At 37.3% G+C, this 24832-nt stretch overlaps 3 protein-coding genes across 4 annotated transcripts in view; all 3 read right to left on the reverse strand.

Moving 5' to 3' along the window:
* Nucleotides 1-10383: 10383 nt before the first annotated feature.
* The window catches only part of LOC134823959 (mitochondrial proton/calcium exchanger protein-like), a 93328-nt gene continuing 78879 nt past the window's right edge, over nucleotides 10384-24832 (reverse strand). For both annotated transcript variants that reach the window (XM_063835565.1, XM_063835559.1), the window contains exons 2-14: nucleotides 21642-21727; nucleotides 21353-21377; nucleotides 17869-18493; nucleotides 17564-17682; nucleotides 16900-17059; nucleotides 15100-15306; nucleotides 14743-14862; nucleotides 14369-14503; nucleotides 14017-14181; nucleotides 13633-13866; nucleotides 13262-13425; nucleotides 12643-12778; nucleotides 10384-12131 (exon numbers count right to left, since the gene is read on the reverse strand). In XM_063835565.1, the coding sequence (XP_063691635.1) occupies nucleotides 12027-12131; nucleotides 12643-12778; nucleotides 13262-13425; nucleotides 13633-13866; nucleotides 14017-14181; nucleotides 14369-14503; nucleotides 14743-14862; nucleotides 15100-15306; nucleotides 16900-17059; nucleotides 17564-17682; nucleotides 17869-18493; nucleotides 21353-21377; nucleotides 21642-21711 (2265 nt within the window). In that variant the 5' untranslated portion in view covers nucleotides 21712-21727 and the 3' untranslated portion in view covers nucleotides 10384-12026. The remainder of the gene's footprint in view (nucleotides 12132-12642; nucleotides 12779-13261; nucleotides 13426-13632; nucleotides 13867-14016; nucleotides 14182-14368; nucleotides 14504-14742; nucleotides 14863-15099; nucleotides 15307-16899; nucleotides 17060-17563; nucleotides 17683-17868; nucleotides 18494-21352; nucleotides 21378-21641; nucleotides 21728-24832) is intronic.
* On the reverse strand, nucleotides 22271-22933 carry LOC134822839 (glutathione S-transferase-like). The gene has a single exon (XM_063834141.1). It carries the CDS (start codon nucleotides 22931-22933, stop codon nucleotides 22271-22273), a length of 663 nt encoding a protein of 220 aa, XP_063690211.1.
* LOC134822936 (glutathione S-transferase Mu 5-like) lies at nucleotides 23638-24249 on the reverse strand. The gene has a single exon (XM_063834254.1). It carries the CDS (start codon nucleotides 24247-24249, stop codon nucleotides 23638-23640), a length of 612 nt encoding a protein of 203 aa, XP_063690324.1.

Below are 24832 nucleotides of genomic sequence, written 5' to 3' on the forward strand. Positions count from 1 at the left end.
CTCAAACTCAAACAATGTATGGGAGAAACTCTGAATGTTAATGAGATTAAAGTAAAAATAGGAATTCATCATTCATTATAATTAGAAAAAAGGAAAGTCATTGACTAAATTCCTACTCCGCCGAACCTATTAGTGTTAAACTGCATAGTTTAGCCTGTGTCATTAGCGGGTCACGAATAGAAAGAACTGGTCACGAATTGGAAATAGATTAAATTACCCTTAATTTCAGATCGATTGGCAAGATTTTACTGTAGAGCTTAATAATATATCGCTAAACCAGCATTCAAGACAGCATCCTGCCACTGCCACACCCTCATTCCTCCCGATTGGATATCATCAACCAGCAGGATTGATGATACACTGTCTATTAGCTTATTAGACAACACGCTAAATAGTAGTTCCTTCAACTGTGCCAAGGCCTTTAGTTTAATGTAATATACAACTATTGTAAGGGTCGGACAATTACCTATCTGGTCTGAGATAATGTAAATGGGCAACTTATGTGATGTAAAATGTTTAAATAGGATATCGATAGTAAGATTACCAATTGGATGTTACTTAGTCTATTAGCCATAAATCAGCATGTACATCTTATCGTTAAATATAAAAGTAAGGTCTGTAGGCTACACTTTCTTTATGAAAAGAGGAGGTTTAAAATATGATTATAAAGTCGGATCAATCGATCTTGTGACAACAGTTAACAGTATTTATTCAGGGTTAAACCAAGAACAAAATAGTAGCAAGACTTGCTAGAGGACAGATGAATATCACGAGAAATGGGGTAATCACAGCATTTCATCAAAAATGAAGAGGAAATGAATGAAATGGAGAGGAAATTAATGAAATGAAGAAGAAATGAATGAAAAGGAGATTGTTGAATGTTGATGTTAATGCTACGTGAGAAAACAGAGAGCTATCGATAAGTGAATTTCAAATAGTGATGACTTCTTCATATAACTTTAGTCAAAACAAATTAAAACTTGCTTTTCTCACAAGCTTCTGCCAATTCCTAGGATATTTATGATCGAATGATGCATGGTGAAGTGATGGACACTCCAGATGGCTGTATAAAATTCGCAGTATAATCTGATAGCAGTAATTATTTGAGAGCAATTTATGATTATTCAACAATATATTGACTTGAACTCGCCAAAAAGGACGGGCAAAACTTCAAGAATCAAGAGTCAACAGTACGTACCATTTTAGAGAGAGTTTGTAGTACGGAACTGTAGTTCGTGAAATAGAAAACTTTGAGAGTAAAATCGAATGATGTGGAGAACAGCGAGAGGCCGGTATAAGAATGCCGTGGTGGCGCGTGAGATCTTCCCGCGCGTGTGTCACGTGACATCGTCACGTGCGCGCATCACGTGACTGGATGGAGAGAGCAGATTGGAAGAAGGAGCAGAGACCGTACCTTTCATTGGCGCTCAGCCAATAGTTGCTGGAGGAACTTTGTAGTCGCGAGGCCCCCTTCTCCACAGAGCCTGGCGGACGAAGCATTTCAAATGTACGACTGACATCCTCCTGTCAGTTTTCTAAACGAACCAACCTACAAAAAATGATAAGATTAAATTATACGGTTAGTATAATGTCAGTTGATTAGAGGTACCTGAGAGTTGACACATCCAATTTGCCATCCTTTACTTTAAAACTGTTATCAATCTTTACCGGTTTTCTCCACGTACTACTACTACGTAATACAAGAACGTTAAATTGGTCGAGGATCAGCTTCCAGTTTTACGTTCCAGTTCTACTTCTAGGCCGCGTGAATGGTAAAAAAACTGGTCTGTCTGAGCACCAGAAGATTCTTTCAAATACAAGCGGGAATTTAACGTTGGAACTTCGGCTCATATCAAGTGAAACTGAAATCGATCCGGTTATGAATAATATTTGTCTCGTGGCGGTGAATGAAGGCGAATTTGTCGTTCAGGAAGAGGAGATTTGTTTAACATTGCTTAACTCAGTTATCCAGATATTGAACGCGGTTAACCCCCAGGACCATCACAAATTAGGGACCAGTTTTTTAAACCGTTAATGTACCTTGGTTTGAAAAGGAACGAAATTAGATGAAATGAGAGTGCAATGATCTGTGTGTGTACCCGGATCTTATCATTAAACACTTTACAGTTAAAACTCAACACATTGCATCGGACTCAGGAAATCTTTTTAACCAGATAAGAGGAGTTTTTCTATTTAGCGTTTAGAATTTCACTCAAGCTCATTTAAATGTTGATTTTAAATGAGCTCGAGCCTTGGGACGTGTGTGGACTTTGTGCGGTGCCACTTCTAGTACTACTACGACTATTACTACTAGCGGTATATTATACAGTATAAACATATATGAGAGGACAGGGACAAGTGAGGCCGTGGTTTACACTTTACACGATGACCACTGCGGCCCCCACCATGAGTATTGAGTTCAACATGAGACTTTGCTCTTATAAGTAACGAAACACTTTCCAAGAACTCTGTGTAGGACCGAGTAGATGTGAGGGAGTTTAGAGAGAGTGTAACTGTGAGAGAAGGCTCGCGAACTTATTGAGTTGACTGGACGGAGCTCCATGAGGACTGAGGAGGGATGCTGTGGTAGATTGCAAGTATACATTGACATTGTTAACACTGCAGCTTCATGGCAGCTCAGGGTTAAGACTAAGGTAGTAATGGTATGTTAATGTAGTTTTGGTCCAATTAACTCATTCTGCGGACAAGAATTTGATGTTTCAATAATATTGGGACAATTCTGTCAATTTGCATAGCTCAAATGCCAGCACACCAAACGGTACCTTCAAAACAGTATACCGTAAAGACTAAAGTTAAAAGAAAGAAAAGAAAATATGGCTCCATGAAGTCAGAGGCACTATGAATGTGCGACGATCTAAAAGGGAAATTCAGTTTGTCTGCAGGAAAAAAATAAAATGACAGCATGTACCGAGAACCTTCGGAAAAATTGCATGAGGATTTCGTGACTTAAACTAAATTGTACGAGGTGTTCCAACAGAGCACTCCCTTCTCCTTTTGAGCGGTGGTGGCTATTACTTACCCCAATCTAATTCAATCCATGTTAGAAATATAACGCAGCATGTTTCCTTCACAAAACACTTAGAATGTTACACCAGATGACAACTGGAAACTATGCTAAGAATTGCAGGAATCTCTAACTTGAGAGTTGGGGGTGATTAGTCGAGGAATTTGCGGACATTTTGCAGGTTCTATTGATCGAATTCTTGAGTGTTAAACAATGTCGAGAACGTCATTCGTATAGATAACACAGGCTTTGTTTAGTTTTGGGTTTCTAATCAAATTTTCTGGTCAGCGTTTTTGTCTGAAGTGAATGGAGATGGACATTTTTTATATCAGAGCAGAGTGTAGTACATATCATCAGGATTTATTATTAAATTTAGAGTGACTTCTTTAAATCTAGATTCTGCCAGGATGGCAAATGGGCGTGACATTAATTTTCGCAATATATTTGTTTAGTCTTCTTTACACAAACAATGCCCTGTTACCAGAGATGACAATATGAAAGGTACGCTAGGAATTACAAAAATTTTTATGGGATGCTGCCATGATAGTTCGGAAATTTGGAATTTAATTGCACTCTGAGGATGTGAAACGGTAATTGCAATTTATTTTTTGTTCGCTTAGTATTTGTTTAGCTAACAAATATAAATAAACAATCACTGTCTTGACAGTCGCATATAGAGAGAAGTTGTAATTTATGATCTCATGTACCGGTAGGAGCGTAGGACCCTAAATTAAATCCTAATTCTTCATTATTTGCTCCAAGTCATCATCACTGGTGCTCAGTCGCAACACTGGTCCCTATATGAGTTGTCATCACTTTTTTATTGAGACGGGTTTATGTGAAGTATCCACTATCCACTATCCACTAATCTGATTAAAATCAGAAAATCATTTCATGATCAGTCACTTTGTGATCTCTAAAAGTTAGACAATGAAGTAAAACCCCGATTTGCCGAGACCTCGATATTATATAGCGAGTTTTATATTCACAGTTTTCAGATTTACCGGGAGATTTAAGCTTAATTTGCTTCCCCCAAAACTACTCGCTATACCGGGTAAATAGGGGTATGCATAATAACCAAACATTCAGTATTATAGTTTATCGACGGCAATTGCAATAAGAGCACGTGGCTGGCTGATTTCAGAACTCTGTACAACTCGATCTTTTGTTATTTGGACTAACTGGGTATTTCCACACCGCATGAGTGATATTATGCCGCAATAATACGGACTATTAGCACATAAATAGGGCTTCATACTGCATACGTACATATCGGCAGTCAATAATGTGGAACGACATCAACCTGAAATAATAAAATATTTCGTGAATATATAATTTTCCCGCTGTCGCGTCTGGACGGGGGCCCACGTGGATAGCACTGCAGCGGCCACGCACGAACTGCGTGTCAGGTCCTAGTGTCCCGCGATCTCTTGTACAAGAATAAGTTAATGCCACGGCCCCGCAAGGCAAATCCATGATTTTAATTTCGTCATCACATAACGGTCTTGATGATCACGCACAGCACCATTTAATAACTCTACCAGTATTAGGTACTCCTAGTCATTTAACAAAGAGCCAGAAGTGTTATACTGGAATTCAAAATAATAATAGCAAATAGTTTGTACCTTTTTCGGAAGATTGTTGTGATGTTTCAATACAACCAAAAAACCTTGTATAGTTCAAATTTGTTTAATGTTTTAACCATCCTTTCACCACTCAGCAGCCTTTTCAGACTCGTAGTCGTATTATAATACATGACGTGAATTGGCCCCGTGAATTCATTGTCATTTTTATGCATCAGTAAATAATAATTGGTATCATTTTTACATCTATTATAGTCCTCCATCGTGTATAATGTACACCGGATGCGTTTCAGTCTTAAATTAGATGTAATTATTGCGTCATAGGCACCTCTCTCTTTTTATCTTTCTCTCGATTCTGCGAAATTCAGACGTCTCCACTTTCCTACCTGGCTACTAAAATCAGGAGATGGTTTTTTTTAAAAGATTGAACTTGAAGTATGTTTCACGACGTTCAGTGTAATTGGAGCTGATTATTACGTAATTATCGCACCGTTTCCATCACTCTTTGAAATCCCGGCGTCTCTGGTCCGGTAACAAATAACGGGAGATGGTTTTTAAGAAACTAGAAACTTAGAAACCGGTATAGTGTTCACTAATGAGATGAGATTATGTGTTGGGGAGAAGTGATTTATATTGATTATCTGTTCTCACTGATAGGGAGGGAGCTAGGAGCTGATAATATCATCTAAACAGTGTACAGTAGATAGGGAGTGGATACTTGACACGGATGGAATGCAGATTAAGATTTATTGTGAGGTATTTAACGTAAGATTATGTGGGCATCTTTTCTTTAACTCAAAATGTGAGTTCAAAGAAATTAATATTTTTCAATGCTGTTGTTGATCAGATCTTTCGCAAAGGGGCCTGGGCCGGGACCTTTGGCTGATGACTCGACACTTTTTACATATGACATTTATTATGTAGGAGTCCCCATCGAAGTGCCTACCTTTAAGTATGAGAATTCGTTGAGAAATTGTAGATCTGAAAGTAGCTGGATGATCAGTACCTTAACTGGCCCACCGCCAATACAAGAAGAACTACAGCTAAATGGCATCATTATTTCTGCAGAAGGATTTATGTTGTAGAGAATCAATTTAATTTTAATAGTTAATTTTAACGACTATCACTATACATAAAAATACAGTATTTTTGGAACTGACTGCTAATAGCGAAATTATTAATTCATCCAAACCCCGCCGATTTATGTCAACCTCGGTTTTTATTACCGGGAATAACCTTAATATAAGTTTAACTTCCATAATTGTGTCACCATGGGGTCTGCGGTCACAGCCTGCTGCAGTATATTTATTTGGGTGCAGTCGAGACTGTTTCAGTAAAGCACTCCAGTCTCGACCGCACCCACATATTATACTCCAATTGAAAATCACAACCGCGATTTACTTTACGGATGAAACCCGTAAATGTTTGTTTCAAACGAGACAGAGCAGGACAGGTTATAAACCTACAATGATTTACCAGGCTCTGGCTCACTGTGCAGGAATCAAATACCGGACAATTTCCAATTCCAACTTTGAGTTTAAAAGGTTTGGCTGGATATTTCTAGATAGTCCGAGACGAAAGGGAAACTCGTTAGCTTTTTGTGTTGAAAGCGATTTCTCGACGGTTATCACCTCTATAGATGATATGCTTAAAACATTTTGACTCTATTGCATTTTTGTACTAAATGCAATACGGGCGTTTTTAGCCACACCCTTTCTCAGGGTTTCGCGGTCACTCGAATTTTTGTATTTCAGCCCAGAAACGTCGTAGAGACTATTCCCATACACTAAAATGTCCCTAATAGCCATATCTATATACAACTTATGAACTCATGAAGCAATGTATTATACCTTAAAATACTTATTTTCGGAAATATGGCCGAAAAACGGTGTTTGGCTTGACGCAGTTCATAATTTCCGTGATTTTTGACATTCCCGTCTAGGAAGGTCGTAGAGACTATTCTGATACACTAAAATGTACATAATGGCCACTTTTATATACAACTTATGGAGCAACATATACACTAAAAGGCTTATTTTCGGAAATGTGGCTGGAAAACGGATTTTTGCCGAGCGAACAATGACAATATTAACAAAAATGGGCTATTGGACTGTTAACTAGGAAGGTCCTAAAGACTCATGAGCAACATAGCATTTGTCACAAGATGTAAGATGACTCACTTTGTGTCCAGAAGGCAGAAACGCCTAAAAAAATTGGAGAATGATCTACTTTATTGGGCATCTCTCTCAAGTCTTAATGGGCTTAAGCAGCATATTTGTGTCTTACGAAAGGGCAATTTTTCAAAATTACGGTTTCTTTAGTAAAGGTCAAAGTAAAAGTCAAAGGGTCAGCTGCTAACAGCAAATTGTTCGCAATTTCCGGCTCATGCACAATATATACTCAAAAACGCTCAGTTTAGGAGTAATTAGTAAATAAGTTTTACTACTGCATGATTTGTGAAAACTCCAACAATTTTTCATTGGCACCTATTTACCCTAAATTTAATGACCAAAATTCAACTTTTAATTTATTCATTCCATGAAACTATGACATGTACTAAGAATACAAGACCTAAAATAATTCGGCACTGGATCCGGGTCAGATTGTTCCTTGACCACTGACCAGTACCGCACTTTATAATTATAATTGACTTCGCTGCCGAGACCAATATTGGTCTGTAATCCCTGGATTGAGATCTGTTGTCCACAGTTAAATTTAGCTAATTTCCTATAATACCGCAGTGGTTTGGTTCCCATTACAGAATGACCCCATATTCTTTTTGCGGTATTACTATTGTGGTAAATGAGCTAAATTAAGCTGCGGCCAACAGATCTCAATATACTTCTTATCCTTCATGTAAATGAGTTTGGTGTCAGCAATCATCTTTCTACCACCTACAACAAGAGCTTGTAACCAGCACCACGGACAAAGGATACTCAGAATATCAACAACTCAGAAGATACTGTCTGCCACAATCATAAAGTCGGGCAAACTCTAATCACAGGTTAGTCAGGCAGTGGTATGGCTCACACTCTGTTGATATCTCTTTAGGGAGTTTTCAGGTTTCTCAACCTTTCCTAGTTGAGTGTGTCCCACAACCAAGCACACTGCCTAGGCCCTAGTCCCTAGAAGTCCGGCGTTATGTTTTATAATGATCCTGGACCTAAGTGGCAAGCTGCTCTATATCAACAACAACAAAAAACAGATCTCAATCCAGGGATTACAGACCAATATTGGTCTCGGCAGCGATGTCAATTATAATTATATAAAGTGGGGTACTGGTCAGTGGTCAAGGAACAATCTGACCCGGATCCAGTGCCAAATTATTTTAGGTCCGCTATTCTTAGTACATGTCATAGTTTCATGGAATGAATAAATTAAAAGTTGAATTTTGGTCATTACATTTTGGCTAAATAGGTGCCAATGAAAAATTGTTGGAGTTTTCACAAATCATGCAGTAGTTAAACTTATTTACTATAATCACTCCTAAACTGAGCGTTTTTGAGTATATTATGTTGTGCATGAGTCGGCAATTGCGAACAATTTGCTGTTAGCAGCTGACCCTTTGACTTTTACCTTTACTAGTACTAAAGAAACCGTAATTTTGAAAAATTGCCCTTTCGTAAGACACAAATATGCTGCTGGCCAGGCCCATTAAGACTTAAGAGAGATGCCCAATAAAGTAGATCATTCTCCAATTTTTTAGGTGTTTCTGCCTTCTGGACACAAAGTGAGTCATCTTACATCTTGTGCATTGTGACAAATGCTATGTTGCTCATGAGTCTTTAGGACCTTTCTAGTTAAAACAGTCCAATAGCCCATTTGTGAATATTGTCATTGTTCGCTCGGCAAAAATCCGTTTTTCAGCAACATTTCCGAAAATAAGCCTTTTAGGGTATATTTTGCTTCATAAGTTGTATATAAAAGTGGCCATTATGTCCATTTTAGTGTATCAGAATAGTCTCTACGGTACCGCGACAATTGACCCTCCGACAATTGACCCCCTATGTAATTACACTGGGGTCAATTGTCGCGAAATCTAGGGTTTAGTACGACAATTGACCCCCCTGACAATCGTCCCCCCGACAATTGACCCCCTATGTAATTACACTGGGGTCAATTGTCGCGAAATCTAGCTGTCTTAGTACGACAATTGACCCCCCGACAATTGTAATTAAACTGGGATAAATTAATCGGGTTAGGGTCAGGGTTAGGGTTAGGGTCAGGGACAGGTTCCTGGGTCAGGGTCAGGGTCAGGGTCCTGGGTCAGGGTCAGGGTCAGGGTCAGGGTCAGGGTCAGGGTCAGGGTCAGGGTCAGGGTCAGGGTTAATTGTATTAAATTATATTTTCGGGGGTCAATTGTCGGAGGGTCAATTGTCGGGGGGTAATTTTCGGGGGTCAATTGTCGGGGGGGGGGGGGGGGTCAATTGTCGCCCACTCGTCTCTACGACCTTCCTAGGCGAGAATGTCAAAAATCGCGGAAATTATTCGAACTGTGTCAAGCCAAAAACCGTTTTTCGGCCATATAATTTCCGAAAATAAGTATTTTAAGGTATACATTGCCTCATAAGTTGTATATAAATATGGCTATTAGGCACATTTTTGTGTATGGGAATAGTCTCTACGACGTTTTTGGGCTGAAATACAAAAATTCGAGTGACCGCGAAACCCTGAAAAAGGGTGTGGGCGAAAACACCCGTATTGCATTTAGTTCAAAAATGCAGTGAAGGCCAAATGTTTTAAGAATCATCTAGAGAGGTGATAAGGGGGGGGGGGGGGGGGCAATGACTACCAATGGAGACTTTTGGGGACTAATGGGGACTAAAAATCATGGGGACTAGAGGTCAACTCGTTGACGTAATTCACCATTTGTCCCCATAAGTCCCCAGAATTTTTGACAGTTATTTATGGTTTTCAAGTTAGTTTAATAACGATACGATCGAGATGTTTTGTCCAAGATAAGAGTAGGATAAATCTGACTTAAAAGTAAAATGATAAGCCCGGTTGTAATGTGTTCTACCACTGTACAAGTCAGTTCAGATTGAGGTAAATTGAAGTTTAGCTCTCGTGAAGGTAGAAGTAGCCGACTTGCTGAACTCTTGAATCTTTTGACCCATCAGCATGGACATTATCGGGGAAAATGATCATGCACAATCTTTTGTGAATATTTCCATAAATGATCGTCAAAAACAAAAGAAACCAACGCCAATTTCAAACTACTGAGCATATCATTTCAGACAAATCAATACAAAAGTAATAAGAAAAATTAATAATGCGTTTATTTTCCTTGCGCTACAACTCGTGTTACTAGATCAATCTGATAAAATAAGCGTATATATGCAATATGTCTCCTCAATGTTGTCATTGGTAGTCGCCCCCGCCCCCTCCCTTAATATACATGAGGTACTCTAACAGCCCCCAAGTAGCTCCAAAGAAGTCAGGAATGTCCAGTGACCATTTATAAATATTCTAGACTTCAGTCTTGAGAAGTTTACGATCTGGAGAAGCCAGATTTTTTGAAATCTAAATGGGGACTAATGGAGACTTTTGGGGACTAATGGGGAATTAAAATCATGGGGACTCGGGGTAAAATCGTTGACGTAATTCCCCAAGTCCCCAAAAGTAGTCATTGGCCCCCCCCCCCCCCCCCCCCCCCCCCCGGTGATAACCGTCGAGAAATCGCTTTTAACACGAAAAGCTAACGAGCTAGATGGCCTTTTAGAACGTTTGGGATCCGACTATAGATGACTGAAAACCAATAAAGACACATTAATTTGAATTGAAAATTGAACATTATTTGCTGTACTACACTATTATAATCAAAACAAACACGGAATGAATAGCACAATTCTGGTCTCTACAATCAACCTTAAGTGAATTACACGTGCTCGATCAATAAGAATGGAAAATATCTAAATTTCTAAATTAGTAATTACTCTAGTTTCTAATTCTCAGAAACAATATTCTTGGTTTTTTTAGGAAGTTGAATGGTAGCAATAAGCGTTATTAAGACGTCAACTCAGCTCTTGCCAACAAACAGATCCAACTGGATATACTTGTGAACATTTTTAGTCATCTAAAATAACTTGTACTTGTTAGTAGGGTATGCAGTTAAAATGAGCTTAATTCTCCCAATTTTATCGAAAAAATCAACACGTGGTTAACACGTGGCCAAATTATGTTGGTCGAACCCTGATCCCTGGACTGATTTCAGTGAATATATGGGCAGGCTTAGTGATAGTATTAGTGATGCGGTAATTATGTCGACTAATAAAATCATTTATGAATAATATAACAATTGCATTAACCAACCATTTTTGCTTAAAATCGCTTATTTTCTCAGGTTACTACAATTCAGATCATTGGGATAAACAGCACCCAATATGTTCACTGAGACCACAAAAACCATTATAATTTCTCCTAAAAACATTCCCTGGTTGGCATGGCCAATAATATTTCATTTGACAGGGCCAAAAACTACAAAATTCTAAAACTCTCGCTGCAAAGCACCTTGGGAGATGCACAGTTGTACTACAATAAGCACTTTTTTGGGAGACGACACTGCTTCCAAGAATTCATCAGAGTCGTTCCTGTTCCGGGCTCCCTAGGGCTATACAGGTTCATTTAAATCAAAACCTGATACACTATTAATACCAACCGAGACTTTTTTCTCACATTTTTAATTTTCATATTTCAATAATATTGCAAAGCTTCTTTCTCATTATTTTGCATTTGAAATGATGCACTATTATGACTAATTGCACATCATTTTGACAATTTTGTCAATTAAATACGCTAGCCTGAAATGGAAGAGACTTCCGAATACAGCCAAGAAATAAAATCAAATGGATTGAACTCATAAACTATAGAAATGTTTCTGCTCGGACACTGCTAATAAATACACATAATTATCACATCCTTATAAAACTGGGACGAGAAGGAGGGTCTAGAGAGTAGAGGGTCAGCGTATCAGAGTTATCAGTAATTAGAAGTTACTTAACTTGTTACTTAATTTACTGGGGCCTGCAGTTACAGGAAATGCCAAAATTACATCCAAATTTACTGGATGATAAGGGTCTCGAGAACCGGGAGGAACTCCCGTTTGGGACGGATATTAGTCTTGTGAGGGTATAATGTATTTATGGTACTATTTTTTTAGGTATTTTCAAGTTATTGGACACCGGTAAATTTACTATTCCAATCTACTCATGATCTTAATTTTATATATTTCAATTTTGGTGCTAAAAATACTTACAAAATTGAAAGTTTACTACTGGACTAACCAATTAACCTTAATTTAAGTTATAAAAACTTGGCTCAGTGTACAAAACAGTTTATAACAATTAAGGCCTGATTTCATCACCATGACGATCCCAACAATGACCCTTTTTCCATTAAATTCGATTAAGACAAGCTTGTCAGCTGGAGTTATCTTCTTTACTGAACTTCTGGGTGAGCTTCATAACATAGGAGATCTCTTTAGCAGTCAAGTCAGTTCCTTCAGTGGCAATCTTTTCTAAACCCTGAAACAGTTTAATTCAGAAATTCAGAAATGTTTACAAACTTGTTAACTGCCTATACTTTGCAGCAACAGCCGTGTGTAAAAAAGAGCCTTCGTTGTTAACAAACACTCAAGAGAGAGGAGCGTACATTGTACTTCGGAGAATTAGCCGTGTACTCCAAATTCCCGCTCTCACTGGAACACTAGCGAGTAATAATGAGGACAGGAACGGCAGTACAGCTACCATAACACGCCGCTCCTCTCATTTACCACGCACCATAACACGCCGCTCCTCTCATTCACCACGCACCATAACACGCCGCTCCTCTCATTTACCACGCACCATAACACGCCGCTCCCTCTTAATATAAGCGATACCAAACACGTTACCTCCATATATTGGCTAGGGACCCGGGTCATGTATTATACAGTGTATATATAATACGTTATTATATATAACAGTATTCGGATTATTGAAAATCTCATGAGGCTCACAAACGAGTGGGTCAACTCATCACAGACTCGGAACTAACCTTGAGAACTTCAGAGGTTTTGATGTCGTTTCCAGTATCGGAGGGAAGTGCTTCAAGGATGGCCATGAGTTGATCTTTCTTACTGACATTCAGGATCTCGTTTATAGCATTCTTGATTTCCTGCTTGCTCAGGACACTGTAATATCAGGTAACCAATTAGAATCGGATTAGAATCCTAACTTTCGCTACACGGTATGTACAAAGATTATGATTAGACAGAAACGAAGGATCTAAGAAGAAAGGATTTACAAATCAAGAAAAACTAAACGTATAATGTAGACTGAAAGTGTTCAATGATGTGCCAGCTCGAGAAATCACGAACAGTTATGGAAAGACAAGTCGCATGTTAATAATCAGTCAAGGGGCCATCTACTAACATCTATTAACAATGAATTTGAGTTCGTTTTATTTGTACTCTTAAAAGTAGCTGGAAATCCGGACGTTCGGGGGAGGCCGAGGGGGGGGGGGTAATTTTGAAAATTCGGACACACCCGGACAGGGGGAGGGGGCCGGGGTGGTCTGAAAATCTAAGTAGATGGCCCCCAAGACGAAGGCAGAGAACAGAAAACTCAATAACTTACACATCTTCTAACTAATTAATTACTAATTAATTACTTACACATCCTCGCTCTTGTCGGAAACTTCGGAGGATGAGTCCCTTTCCTGTTGGAGCCCGGTTTCTAGTTGAGTTAGAACTTTATGAGAATGGTTGAGCATCTTAGCAACTTTGTTGGAGAGCAGTTTGTTCTTCGCGGAGGCTTTTACTGATCCTTCTTCTACCGTCTGCAAAGTGGGAGTTTTTACACTTTCTCATAATGTAAATAAAAACGAAGATTTTCTTTGTATGAGTTTCTATACGTTACTAGAATCTTCGCTAACTCATTATTGCTAAAGACATAATCCCATTATTACAAAATATTATTGCTATGAGTGCGAATTAACATCAGTCATTGTTATTCTCAAAATTTTGTGGCTTTATTTGGAACTGACCATATGATAGACCAGCGCTTTTTCGATGAGGTCTCGCAGCTCTCCCTTCTCCTCCAAAAGTGGGTTCTTCTTGTCTCTGAGACCGGTAATGAGTTGTTGGATCTCTGCCACCTCTTGTCTTCTGAACTCGATCTGGTCTTCTGTTAGGATCGGTTTAGCCATGTCCTTCAGGGTTTCCTTTTTCATCTGCAGGTTAGCTGCCACACGGGTGTTACTAGACTCCTTAGCCTCTTGCTGAAATGAAATAACACTTAAGATGATGTTTCAGTCGTGTACTGAAGTTCTCAATAAGCAGCTAATTTCAGTGAGGAAATATGATTATCAGAGATATTTTTGGTGAGGACCGACGATGAATGATTATTAGCGATCCTTCACATTATTTACCTCTTCTTTAATTCTGTCTTTCTCCGAGTCGATGAGATCCTTCCTAGCCTGCTGATCTTTCTCTGACTTGATCATCTCTTCCTGTGCTTTCACAGCTTCAATTCGAGATCTGTTATCAATCTTCTCACCCTTTTGAGCGGCCAATGTGATCTTAGCTTCTCCAATCTGAAAGTTTTGGTTCACGTTACGTTCAAGTATGTTTACTCCAGCACGATTTGCAGAATTTAATTTCAGAAGCGTAGGCAAAATGTAAAAACCCTAAACCAATCCTTTTAATCGTAAAATTTGAGACTTGACTAACAGTTAACAATCCAATTAAAAATGCACCCAGCGTAATTAAATGTGAACTTACAAGGGTAGCAGGAAGATGAGCGACAGCGTTTCTAAGATCCTCGTAAGTAATCGCATTTCCTGCGGGCATGGTCGATACCCTACTAAGGAGCAGAAGAGACATTGGGATCTTCTTATCCAAACTAAGAATCATCCACTGAGGAGTTGGAGTGTTAAGAAGAAAACTTATGATGGTTCAAAGCAAACTAATCTGGATAAATGTGTAATGTGTAATGTGTATACGGGGATGGAGTTTTATACAGCGGGGGAATCTTACATTATCAAGCGCCGTTCCCTCCACGTCACTATAATAATAGACACTGATGACTGATATTATCGAGAATGTAAAATGTCTGTCTATTTCTTTGCACGTTATTTAAATGATGCTATTTATACCTGATCGAGTTGGTTTCTGAGTCGTTCTATGGATACCCCCACAGCTCTCATACCCCTCTCTGCATTTGCATTCTGCAGTTCTAAACCAGTCATTGCTTCCAGTCCTTCGTATCTAATCATCTGTAAAACGGTGTTTAAGAATTAAGAATGCTAATAAGGCAAGAATTTCTCAGAAGATTTTCAGAATAAAAAGTAGTGTCATAAAATTGCGGAATAATTGGGGAACATGTTAGTTTTATGGGTTGCTCCACGTGAAGCCCAAATTCACTTGAACGTAATCAAGAGCTCTCATTATCTCCCAAGGTATTGATAGCAACCAAAGAGTTCGAGCATTTCCTTCTTATGTTAAGGACTCACCATGTCGTCTTTCTTGAGAGAATTCATCTTGTTCCGCAGTCTAAATCTCAGGAAGGCGTCTGTGTGGAACCCAGTATCAATGTTAATAAGTTGGCAGATGGCAACCAGGTACTGTCGGGGCAAGTTATCCAAGGTCAGTTCCTCAGAAAACAGTTTGGAGAACGACACCAGCTCTTCAATGTCATCACGAGGATCGCTGCTTCGAGTCTAAGAATTGTTCATATGTTAAACGTTGTAATTCTTAAAATTAATATGATCATGGTTTATCTTACTGAAAACACCAGTACGCTTAAAAGACGTACGTACGTGCCCTGATGTGCTAGCAACGGATGAATATAATGCGCGGCGTTTGTACGTGTTGTATAAATTATATATTACATATATATATATTATGATTGGCTACTGGGACACGTCATACACACGGTTGGATTGTTAATTCGGTTGAAGTACCTTTACATCCATTATCACCATAATCTGAACATGATTTATTAAAAATTTGCAATATCGAAAACGAAAAATCTGAATAAACTGAAAATTTTAAAACTGAAAGCTGCACTCAATTGATGGAAGGCAAAAATTTACTCATAACTAGCAAGGTAATAACTACAAATGAACAGCAGATTTATAAATCTGCTGATAAAAATTAGATAAAAGACAAGGTAACTGATAAGAGTTTTAAAATTACACGTAAGCAGATAAATTGTCTAAAATTTCTGTCTCAAATCAAGTTTATAGTGCATCATGAATTTAGGCTTGTTCGATCAAAGTTATATTAGGAGATATTAGGAAAATAGTTCGGTCGGCCGGAAGGGAGTCCAGACTGAGTGTGGTGTGGAGGCAGGATCACCGAGAGACTCGAGATGCTTGTGAGAGTAGTGTACTCATCTAACCGCCATCCAGTATGTGCCACCGGTAGAAATACATATATTATGATTGGCTACTGGGACACGTCATACACACGGTTGGATTGTTAATTCGGTTGAAGTACCTTTACATCCATTATCACCATAATCTGAACATGATTTATTAAAAATTTGCAATATCGAAAACGAAAAATCTGAATAAACTGAAAATTTTAAAACTGAAAGCTGCACTCAATTGATGGAAGGCAAAAATTTACTCATAACTAGCAAGGTAATAACTACAAATGAACAGCAGATTTATAAATCTGCTGATAAAAATTAGATAAAAGACAAGGTAACTGATAAGAGTTTTAAAATTACACGTAAGCAGATAAATTGTCTAAAATTTCTGTCTCAAATCAAGTTTATAGTGCATCATGAATTTAGGCTTGTTCGATCAAAGTTATATTAGGAGATATTAGGAAAATAGATATATAATATATATTGATAATTCCAGAATGCGCGCGCGCGTCTTAAAACTACGTGCGCGCGCGCCATACCCTCTACAAATTCACGAGTTTTGAAGAACGTTTTGGCCAAAAAACAGCGGGCACGATGTCTCATATTCCAGAACATGCCGTGACATAATTGAATCCAGAAAACATTTCCTTGAATTTTGTGCGAGATTTTGTGTACGTTTTGTATGGAATTTTCAGATATTTTGGGATGGGCGTGGCCCGGCCCTGGGAGTGGCCTGAATGGGTCGAGAGGTCGAAACTTGGATTTTCTGTTGGTTTGGGATAGGTACTACTTAATTAACCACCGAAACATGTGCCACCTACCCGGGAACACTAATCGCATACAGTGGTGAAATCGCATACAAATCGCATACAAAATCAAGGAAACGTTCTCTTATTAAATCTAGTATAAACGCATTTCTGTACTTGACTGTAGCTACCTTTGCGATGAACTCTCCAAACTTTTCCAACTCCATGGGTTTGGCCTTCTGGGTGGTGATCATAGAAACCATGGAATCTTGAACAAACTTCGCTAAATCAAGCTTAAGCTTCAGTTTCTTGAGTTTCTTTTCTCTCTTCTTATCGATGGTTTCAAACGTACTGTAAGAAGAATTTTAATACTTTCAACACTACTATAATATATAGTTTGTTATATATAACAAATTATTATTTGTTATATATAACAAATTATTATTTGTTATATACAACAAATATATAACAAATATATAACAAATAATATGAGCATGAATACGAAGTTGTTACTTTGAAACGTCGTTTATCCTAACAGTGCAGTATCATTTGTCGCAAAAATCAGAATAATCAGAAATTATCATCTGTCTATTGCTATGCGACTAATAAATATTGTTCCAGTCCGTAATCTTTGTAAGAAGAATGGTAGATAAATAATCCCCCATCACCTCAGAGGACGTATTGCAAACGTTGATGGAAATACAAAGTATCTTAAACAATGCTTCATTTTTAATGAAATTTATTTCAGATTACAATATTTGTTTGCATGAAAAATAAAAAATGTGTGCCTTTTTCTTAATAGTAGAGATATTTGGCTTTATGAGGGATAAAAATAAGTTTACTATCATACGTTACCTTGGCAACATTCCAGGAAAGAAGTAAAGAGCGACAGGAAGTAACAGTTCCATAAAGGGAATGATGATGAACATGGCAAACGGGACCAATCTGAACACATCACCCACTGTTCTCTTTAACTAAAATCACAGGTTTTACTTTTGGTACACTGTATATTACGCTTTACCGCCTAAAAACTTAAAATCATCTTAGCGATTTAAGATAATAACTAATCTAAAGAGTTAAAACTATGTATGCTATTTATATGTATGCAACTTGAGAATACCGAAGTGAATAGAGATTTAACATTTAACAAGATCTAATACCTGATTCTGTTCACGTCGTGTCAAAGATTCCCCTCTGAAAATCTTCTTGGAAAGTCGACTAGAAATCTTAACTTCAATGAATAGAAGCTTGCATCCATCGTAATTATGACGTAGGAATCCCTTGAAAGCAGTCCACGATCTTACAATCAAAGGCTTCGGGGACGATAAAACTAATGATGTGGTTTTGGGGGTCTCAACAGTGACTAATTTTTCAACAGTGAGCTCTTCTGAAGCTGCTACATTGGCTGATTTTACAGTCTCAACGTCTGACTTAACCTCAGTTTTGGTATACTCCTCTGATTTCTTCTCCTCTCTTAACGAAACATCGTCTGTTTCGGAGGGTTTATTGTCTGAAGAAAGGCTCTCAACATGTTTAACAGTTTGAGTAAGATCTATTTTGGGGTTCACCAGATGTATTGGAATATCAGGTGAACTGGAGGAGGAAGGAGACTTGTCCGTGCTGTAAACTCTAAAGGTAACCAGTGGTGTGATGTACTCGTGACACAGGACATTGTCGTGCTTGAGCCAGGACGCGCGCTTGTGTAGGGTGTAAAGTCGCTGTTTGGAGTGGTGGGACCTGGTTATGAGAGCATTGTGGCGCTGTGCTGCTGCTGCTGCTCCCGACCTGAAATGTAGGACATGGTAAAGTAGGATACGTGTAGGATATGTAGGATACGTGTAGGATATGTAAGGTTAATGTGATGTGTGTGTTTGCACTGACGAGACATTTAAAACTAGTTGCCAAAGCCCAAAAGTGAGCTAAGCAATTTATAGTTTGGCAGATACACTCTTCAGTACATAATTAATAATGATACTATTCATTATCATCCACAAAAGTAACGTTTTTATCGACAAATATGAAGGGAAGAATTGGCAGGCATCCAAGTAATATTTTCAAGACTATTTTATATGACGAAGACTGTACCTAACCACGGTCTGACGAATTCACTCCTGCATTTCCGTCTCTAAAGTTTGCTTTAACTAATTAGTTTAAGTGTAGAAAAGGTCAACATCAGAGTAATCTATCTAACTAATTGGCATGTAACCTTAAATCCAGAGATTTAAGCTTAATGTTAAGGAACTATTCAACCTTACAAATTTAGCCATGAAAAGAAACAAGTGGAAGGCACTTGATATACCTCAGATGACTAACAGATAGTGTAGGAGACTCATGAACCAAAGAGTTAACACAGGTTTTTAGAAATAACAGTAAATATAGGTACTACGTAGAAAATTGACATCGAAAAATGTTGCCTTAAACTTATAATTACACTTTTACAGTTAGATTAGCCGTTAGCGTATATAATATAATTACACACTCATACTCCTGTCATGTCGTCTTTATAATGTTTGCTTACGTAGTCTAGATATAGGTAGTATAGGGAAACATCCAAATTACGTTGAGAACTTTTGTGACACATTTTCAAATGCAGCAACTGATATGCAAAAGGAGCATCAAAAGGATCACTGATTAGTGATCGTTATGAATGTGTTAGGAATCGATCAAATTAATCCTTTCTCTAAGACTTTGTAAATGTCATATCTTATTAACACATATTTTATATAAATAGTTGTCTTTTGAGAAAAACAAATTGAAATGATCTACAATGTCATCTACCGCTCCTGTACGTAAAGTGATAATATTCGTGTGTGTGCGTGTGTGTTATAATCACAAGCAACACTTGCAATACGTGATCATGTTAAATTCCATTGTATTATGTGCTGTGTGTATGAGTAGATCTCACGTGACTATCTTGAGAGATCTATTTGGCACACTAACACATCCGTGACATGTACACTTTCAAGAAAGATGAAGGAATTACTCAAAGTCTATATTCTAGGAGATTTCAACAGATTCAACTTTATAGTTGTACCTCTTTTCCCTTCCCCTTTATTTTAACGTGTTGAACTATTTTACTGTCGTTTTTCATTACATAATGTAAAACAATTGAACGATGTGAGATCACACACAATTACTACATACAACTATCGTATGACCTAATATCTAATGGTAGAGTTGACAGTTGTATGACGTTGGTAAATGACAAGCAAAAGCAAAACTTTTGTAAGCCTATGTCGAGTGTTTACAGGACCTACTTTAGAAATTCAAAACATCTGCTGTTTCAAAGTACTTAATTAATTACAATAATGTACATAATCTTGAAACAATTTCACTAACGACAAACAACTTTTAAACGACTACATACACTGTTCATGATTCATGTCATATCCTAGTTGTTAAAAGCATAGCTAATATGTCCTGATCTCAGATCATTAAATAGTTTTACATTTAAATCATTAATGATAATAAATAATAATAATAAAATTTGGTAGCTTAAACACAAACTCTAAGCCCAGTGGATAAACCACAAAACTTATGCTCTATTGTGTGAAACAAAGATACTAGATCAAGATAACTATCAAGGAGTGTATGCATAGGACATAAAAAGTTTTGGAACGAAGATGACATGCTTATGAAGCGAGCTAACAGTCTAATTGCTAATAAGTTCAAAAAGATCATGACATTAGGTTGCATCCTAAACAGTTTAAGCAAATAACATAAAGTTATATTGTCAATTAATCGCTCATGACATAACTTTTCTTAAACAGGTGAGTTTTTAATAATGTTTTGAACAGATCAACATCAGAACAAGTCTTAATTTCAATTGGTAGTTGGTTCCAGATGATAAGTGACAAACAAATTAAAATACAGTAAAACCCTGATTTATAGCAGCTACTCCTTCCACCAAATTTCATTAAAGAATATTGAGAACTCTAGGGCCTGAATTACTGTATATTCAGGTGAGTTGGTATAAAAGAACTAGAGTCTAGATACCTTACAGTTGATCTTACATAATATTGTGTTGAAAGGAGTATAAAATAAATGCTTGTTATGCTATTAGCTAGTTACATCATCTCTCATAGGATGGTAACATATTTCATTGTTCTTGTATAACTACTACTACTACTATTAACCACTACTCAAAACAGACTCTTGATAATGTCGATTATAAGGATCCAGCATGTTTGGGGGGTAATATACCGTTCCCCCTCCCATTTTTTCGTAAATATGAAATTGTTGGATATTTGAATAACTGTGAACCGTCCGTTATGTAATTGCATATATAATATTCAGACTGACAAATACAATTAGACATGTGAATTGTGAACTGGTAGTGCTTTTAACAAGCCATTACATGTACACAGTACATTGTACATTAATTCCGGAAGTACTGATTACGCAACTAGTTAGATATTTATCACGGAGAATGAGGTCATACACAGAAAGCTGCTGTCACGTGACGATAATCAGTTTAAATCGGATACGTGGCAATTAATTTGTTTAAATTTTACAGCTGATTGACACGGCATATTACCTTACTGAATGTAAACTTTTGCCTTGTACTTATTAAGGTTTTGACGATCAGGCTATTAAAGACACATCACAAAATACTCGGACTTCAAATATTTAATCAAATCTCACCTGTTACGAAGCTGTCTGGATACCCCTGAAATAAGAGTGAAAGTGTTATCTACAAGTTCATTGCAAAACAGAATTAAGTGCAATACGATATCAAATTTGAAGTCCGTAATAAAGAATAAAAGAAACGATATTGCCGAATTGGCAAATAAATAGTTCGACTTGATTACCTTTATCAATCAAATTTATTTTAATTATAATTCTAATATATTATATAACTTATCCAATACAAGTAAAAATAGATGAACATTAGTAGAAATATTTGATTAATTAAATAAAGAATTGAAATTACCGTTGGAGTAGCTAGATGATACTATACGTGGTAGTGATCTCGTACAGTTCACACATTGTCTAAAAATCATGACATGCCAGTCTGAGCTGGAGGAAAGAGGAGTTTAGCAAGGTATAAATAAATTCTAACATTTTTTACAGTTACACGCAGTGTTATTCAGTAAGTATATCAGGTATTCATGATGTAATAGAAATAATTGTTTGAAGCTAAATGATGAAATCGTTTTCTTGTTTATTGATTCACTACAGTAAACTCAACACTTGAGTAACCATTTGCAATGAATAAAACAAATTGTTAGTGTGGTGAGAATAGCAACTCAGGTGAGAATAGCAACTCAGCCACTCTGATAGAGGATTCTATGAAGCACACCAAAGTAACCAAAGTAAGTAGTATGGCAGTGCAATTATTTGCAGTTGTTAAAAATAGTTGTCATTTAAAATACATCAATTTAATAAATTAATCATTGAATCAGCTTTTGTGGAATTTTTGGCCGAATGTTATTATAATGTAGAAATTACTCAACCCATTGGCCATTACCCTTAAATCAATATGTACATAAAAATCATAACCAAACCCTGCAAACGTCATTTCCCTGTTATCAAAAGTAAGACCAAAAGTTGACTTTATCTCTAAAATGTGTTTATAGCATATTTGCTGTTGAGTGGCCAGTTGTAGGTCGACTCAGGAGAATTGAAATATTCCTTAAGCTCAGGCAACCCTCTGATTCTCTTCATGAACATTTTCAGATTATCATGTTCAATGAATGTGGGTTCCATCTTAACAAACCGGTTAATAGACTCAAACATCCAGAAATCAGTCCCTGTTATGTCGTCTCCAGCAAAATACTTGTTATCTCCAAGAGCACTGGAAAACTGCTTCATGAACTCTTTTCCGTGTGTAACAACAGCAACTTTGTTAGACTTAAAATTATCAGGGGTTGTGTCATAGCAAAGTCCATAAAAGCATGATCCAAAGTCTTCGATAGCATGATCGATCATGTCATAACGAGATATATCAGCAGGATTTGACCCCTTTGGGAACAGTCCAGTTTTAGCAGAGAGGTAATGAAGAATAGAGATTGATTGAGTGAGCTTCACATCACCATCTATCAAGTACGGAAGGTTTGGAAAGTCTAGTCCTAGGGTGAATTTGACATCAAACCACACGGATTTATCAAAGTTTGGAGCATCCCCTGGTTCGTAAACAACTTCCTCATAGTCAATGCCAGCATAGCGAAGAAGCATCCTCATTGGTTCAGCTAATCCCCTAATTTTCCAGTATCCAAGCTTCATTCTACGTCTCTCGAGGGCCAATATAATGCTCTAGGGGTTGAGATGGATGGAAAAGATGTTATCAGTAAAATGCTCACACAATTCAGTGTGTAGAGAATGCTAAACAGGAAGATGTTCTTAAGGTTGACAATGAAGATGTACTTGACAAACAACTCACTCGTCCATGCCCTGGAGTTGATTGAGAGACAATAAAATATATAAAAATTAATATATAATCAATACAAAACTACGTGTCTCTACTCTCTACCAGTAAATTTTACAGCCCGGGAGCTTTCAAAACTTAAGTCTGCATTATTGTCTGCGTTCAATAGAAATTATTGTTTAAAGCTAAATAATGAAATTGTTTTCTTGTGTATTTATTCACTACAGCATACTGAACACTTGAGTAGTGATTTGCAGTGAATAAAACAAATTCTTAGTGCGGAGAGAATAGTAAGACAGTGCAATTATTTGTCGTTGTTAAAAAATAGTTGTCATTTAAAATACATCAATTTAATAAATTAATCATTAAATCAGCTTTTATGGAATTTTTGGCCAAATATTATTATAATGTAGAAATGTTTCAACCCATTACCCTTAAATCAGTATGTACATACAAATCATAACCAAACCCTGTAATCTTCATTTCCCTGTTCTCAAAAGTGAGACCCATATTATAAGCATGATCCAAATATATGCTGTGTTAAATTTGATTTTATTTCTGTCTATCTAAATACAGCATGTTTGTTGTTAAGTGGCCAGTTGTAGGTCGACTCAGGAGAATTGAAATATTCCTTCAGCTCAGGCAATCCTCTGATTCTCTCCATAAACATTTTCAGATTATCATGTTCAATGAATGTGGGTTCCATCTTAACAAACCGATCAATAGCCTCAAACATCCAGAAATCAGTCCCTGTTATGTCGTCTCCAGCAAAATACTTGTTATCTCCAAGAGCACTGGAAAACTGCTTCATAAACTCCTTCCCACGTGCAACAACAGCAACTTTGTTAGCCTCAAAATTATCAGCAGTTGAGTCGTAGCAGAGTCTGACACCAATAAGAACGAAGTCCATGATAGCATGATCGATCATGTCATAACGAGATATATCAGCAAGATTTGACCCCTTTGGGTACAGTCCAGTTTCAGCGGAGAGGTAATGAAGAATAGAGATTGATTGAGTGAGCTTCACATCACCATCAATCAAATACGGGAGGTTTGGAAAGTCAAGTCCTAGGGTGAATTTGACATCAAACCAAACAGATTTATCAAAGTTTGGTGCATCACCTTGCTCGTAAACAACTTCCTCATAGTCAATGCCAGCATAGCGAAGAAGCATCCTCATTGGTTCAACTAAGCCCCTAATTTTCCAGTATCCAAGTTTCATTCTACTTAAACTCATGTGGCGCTGAGGATATAGAATTCTATTTAATAAAATGTGATGAGCAATATAACTTTTTTGTTGTTTTTGATTTTGTTAGTGGATGGAATAGTGAAACAAATTTTTTTATGTTATCAGTGAAATCCTCAAACAGTGCAGTGTGTAGAAAAAAAGAGGAGGATGTTCTGAAGATTGACAATTAGGATGTGTTTGTAGAATTTAAATATTTTTCAGAACTGATATGAACTAGCAGTCACAATAAGTCAGCCGAGTTGTCACGTACCGTGACATTAGAGATGATCAATGCAAGTTCCATTCGTTGAACTCCGGAAAAATAAGAAAAAAACAATTTTATTTAGTATAAATTAAAGCAAACCTTTATACCAGACATCTTAGGGGACTTGGAGTAGCAAGAGAGTGGCTAGAAGGTATATACCTTTTACAAAAATACGCTGAAAATAATCCAAGGTGATATAGGATTAGAGAGTGCAGACCGTGAAGTTTACGCACCCACCCTTGCCTCCTGAATTCTTGGTTTGGT

Source organism: Bolinopsis microptera, chromosome 1, assembly GCF_026151205.1.
Source record: "Bolinopsis microptera isolate Bmic1 chromosome 1, MBARI_Bmic_1.0, whole genome shotgun sequence".
NCBI lineage: Eukaryota > Metazoa > Ctenophora > Tentaculata > Lobata > Bolinopsidae > Bolinopsis > Bolinopsis microptera.

Coding starts and splice junctions, on each gene's coding strand:
- LOC134822839 (XM_063834141.1), bottom strand. CDS start 22,933: ATGAAGCTTGGATACTGGAAAATTAGGGGATTAGCTGAACCAATGAGG.
- LOC134822936 (XM_063834254.1), bottom strand. CDS start 24,249: ATGCTTCTTCGCTATGCTGGCATTGACTATGAGGAAGTTGTTTACGAG.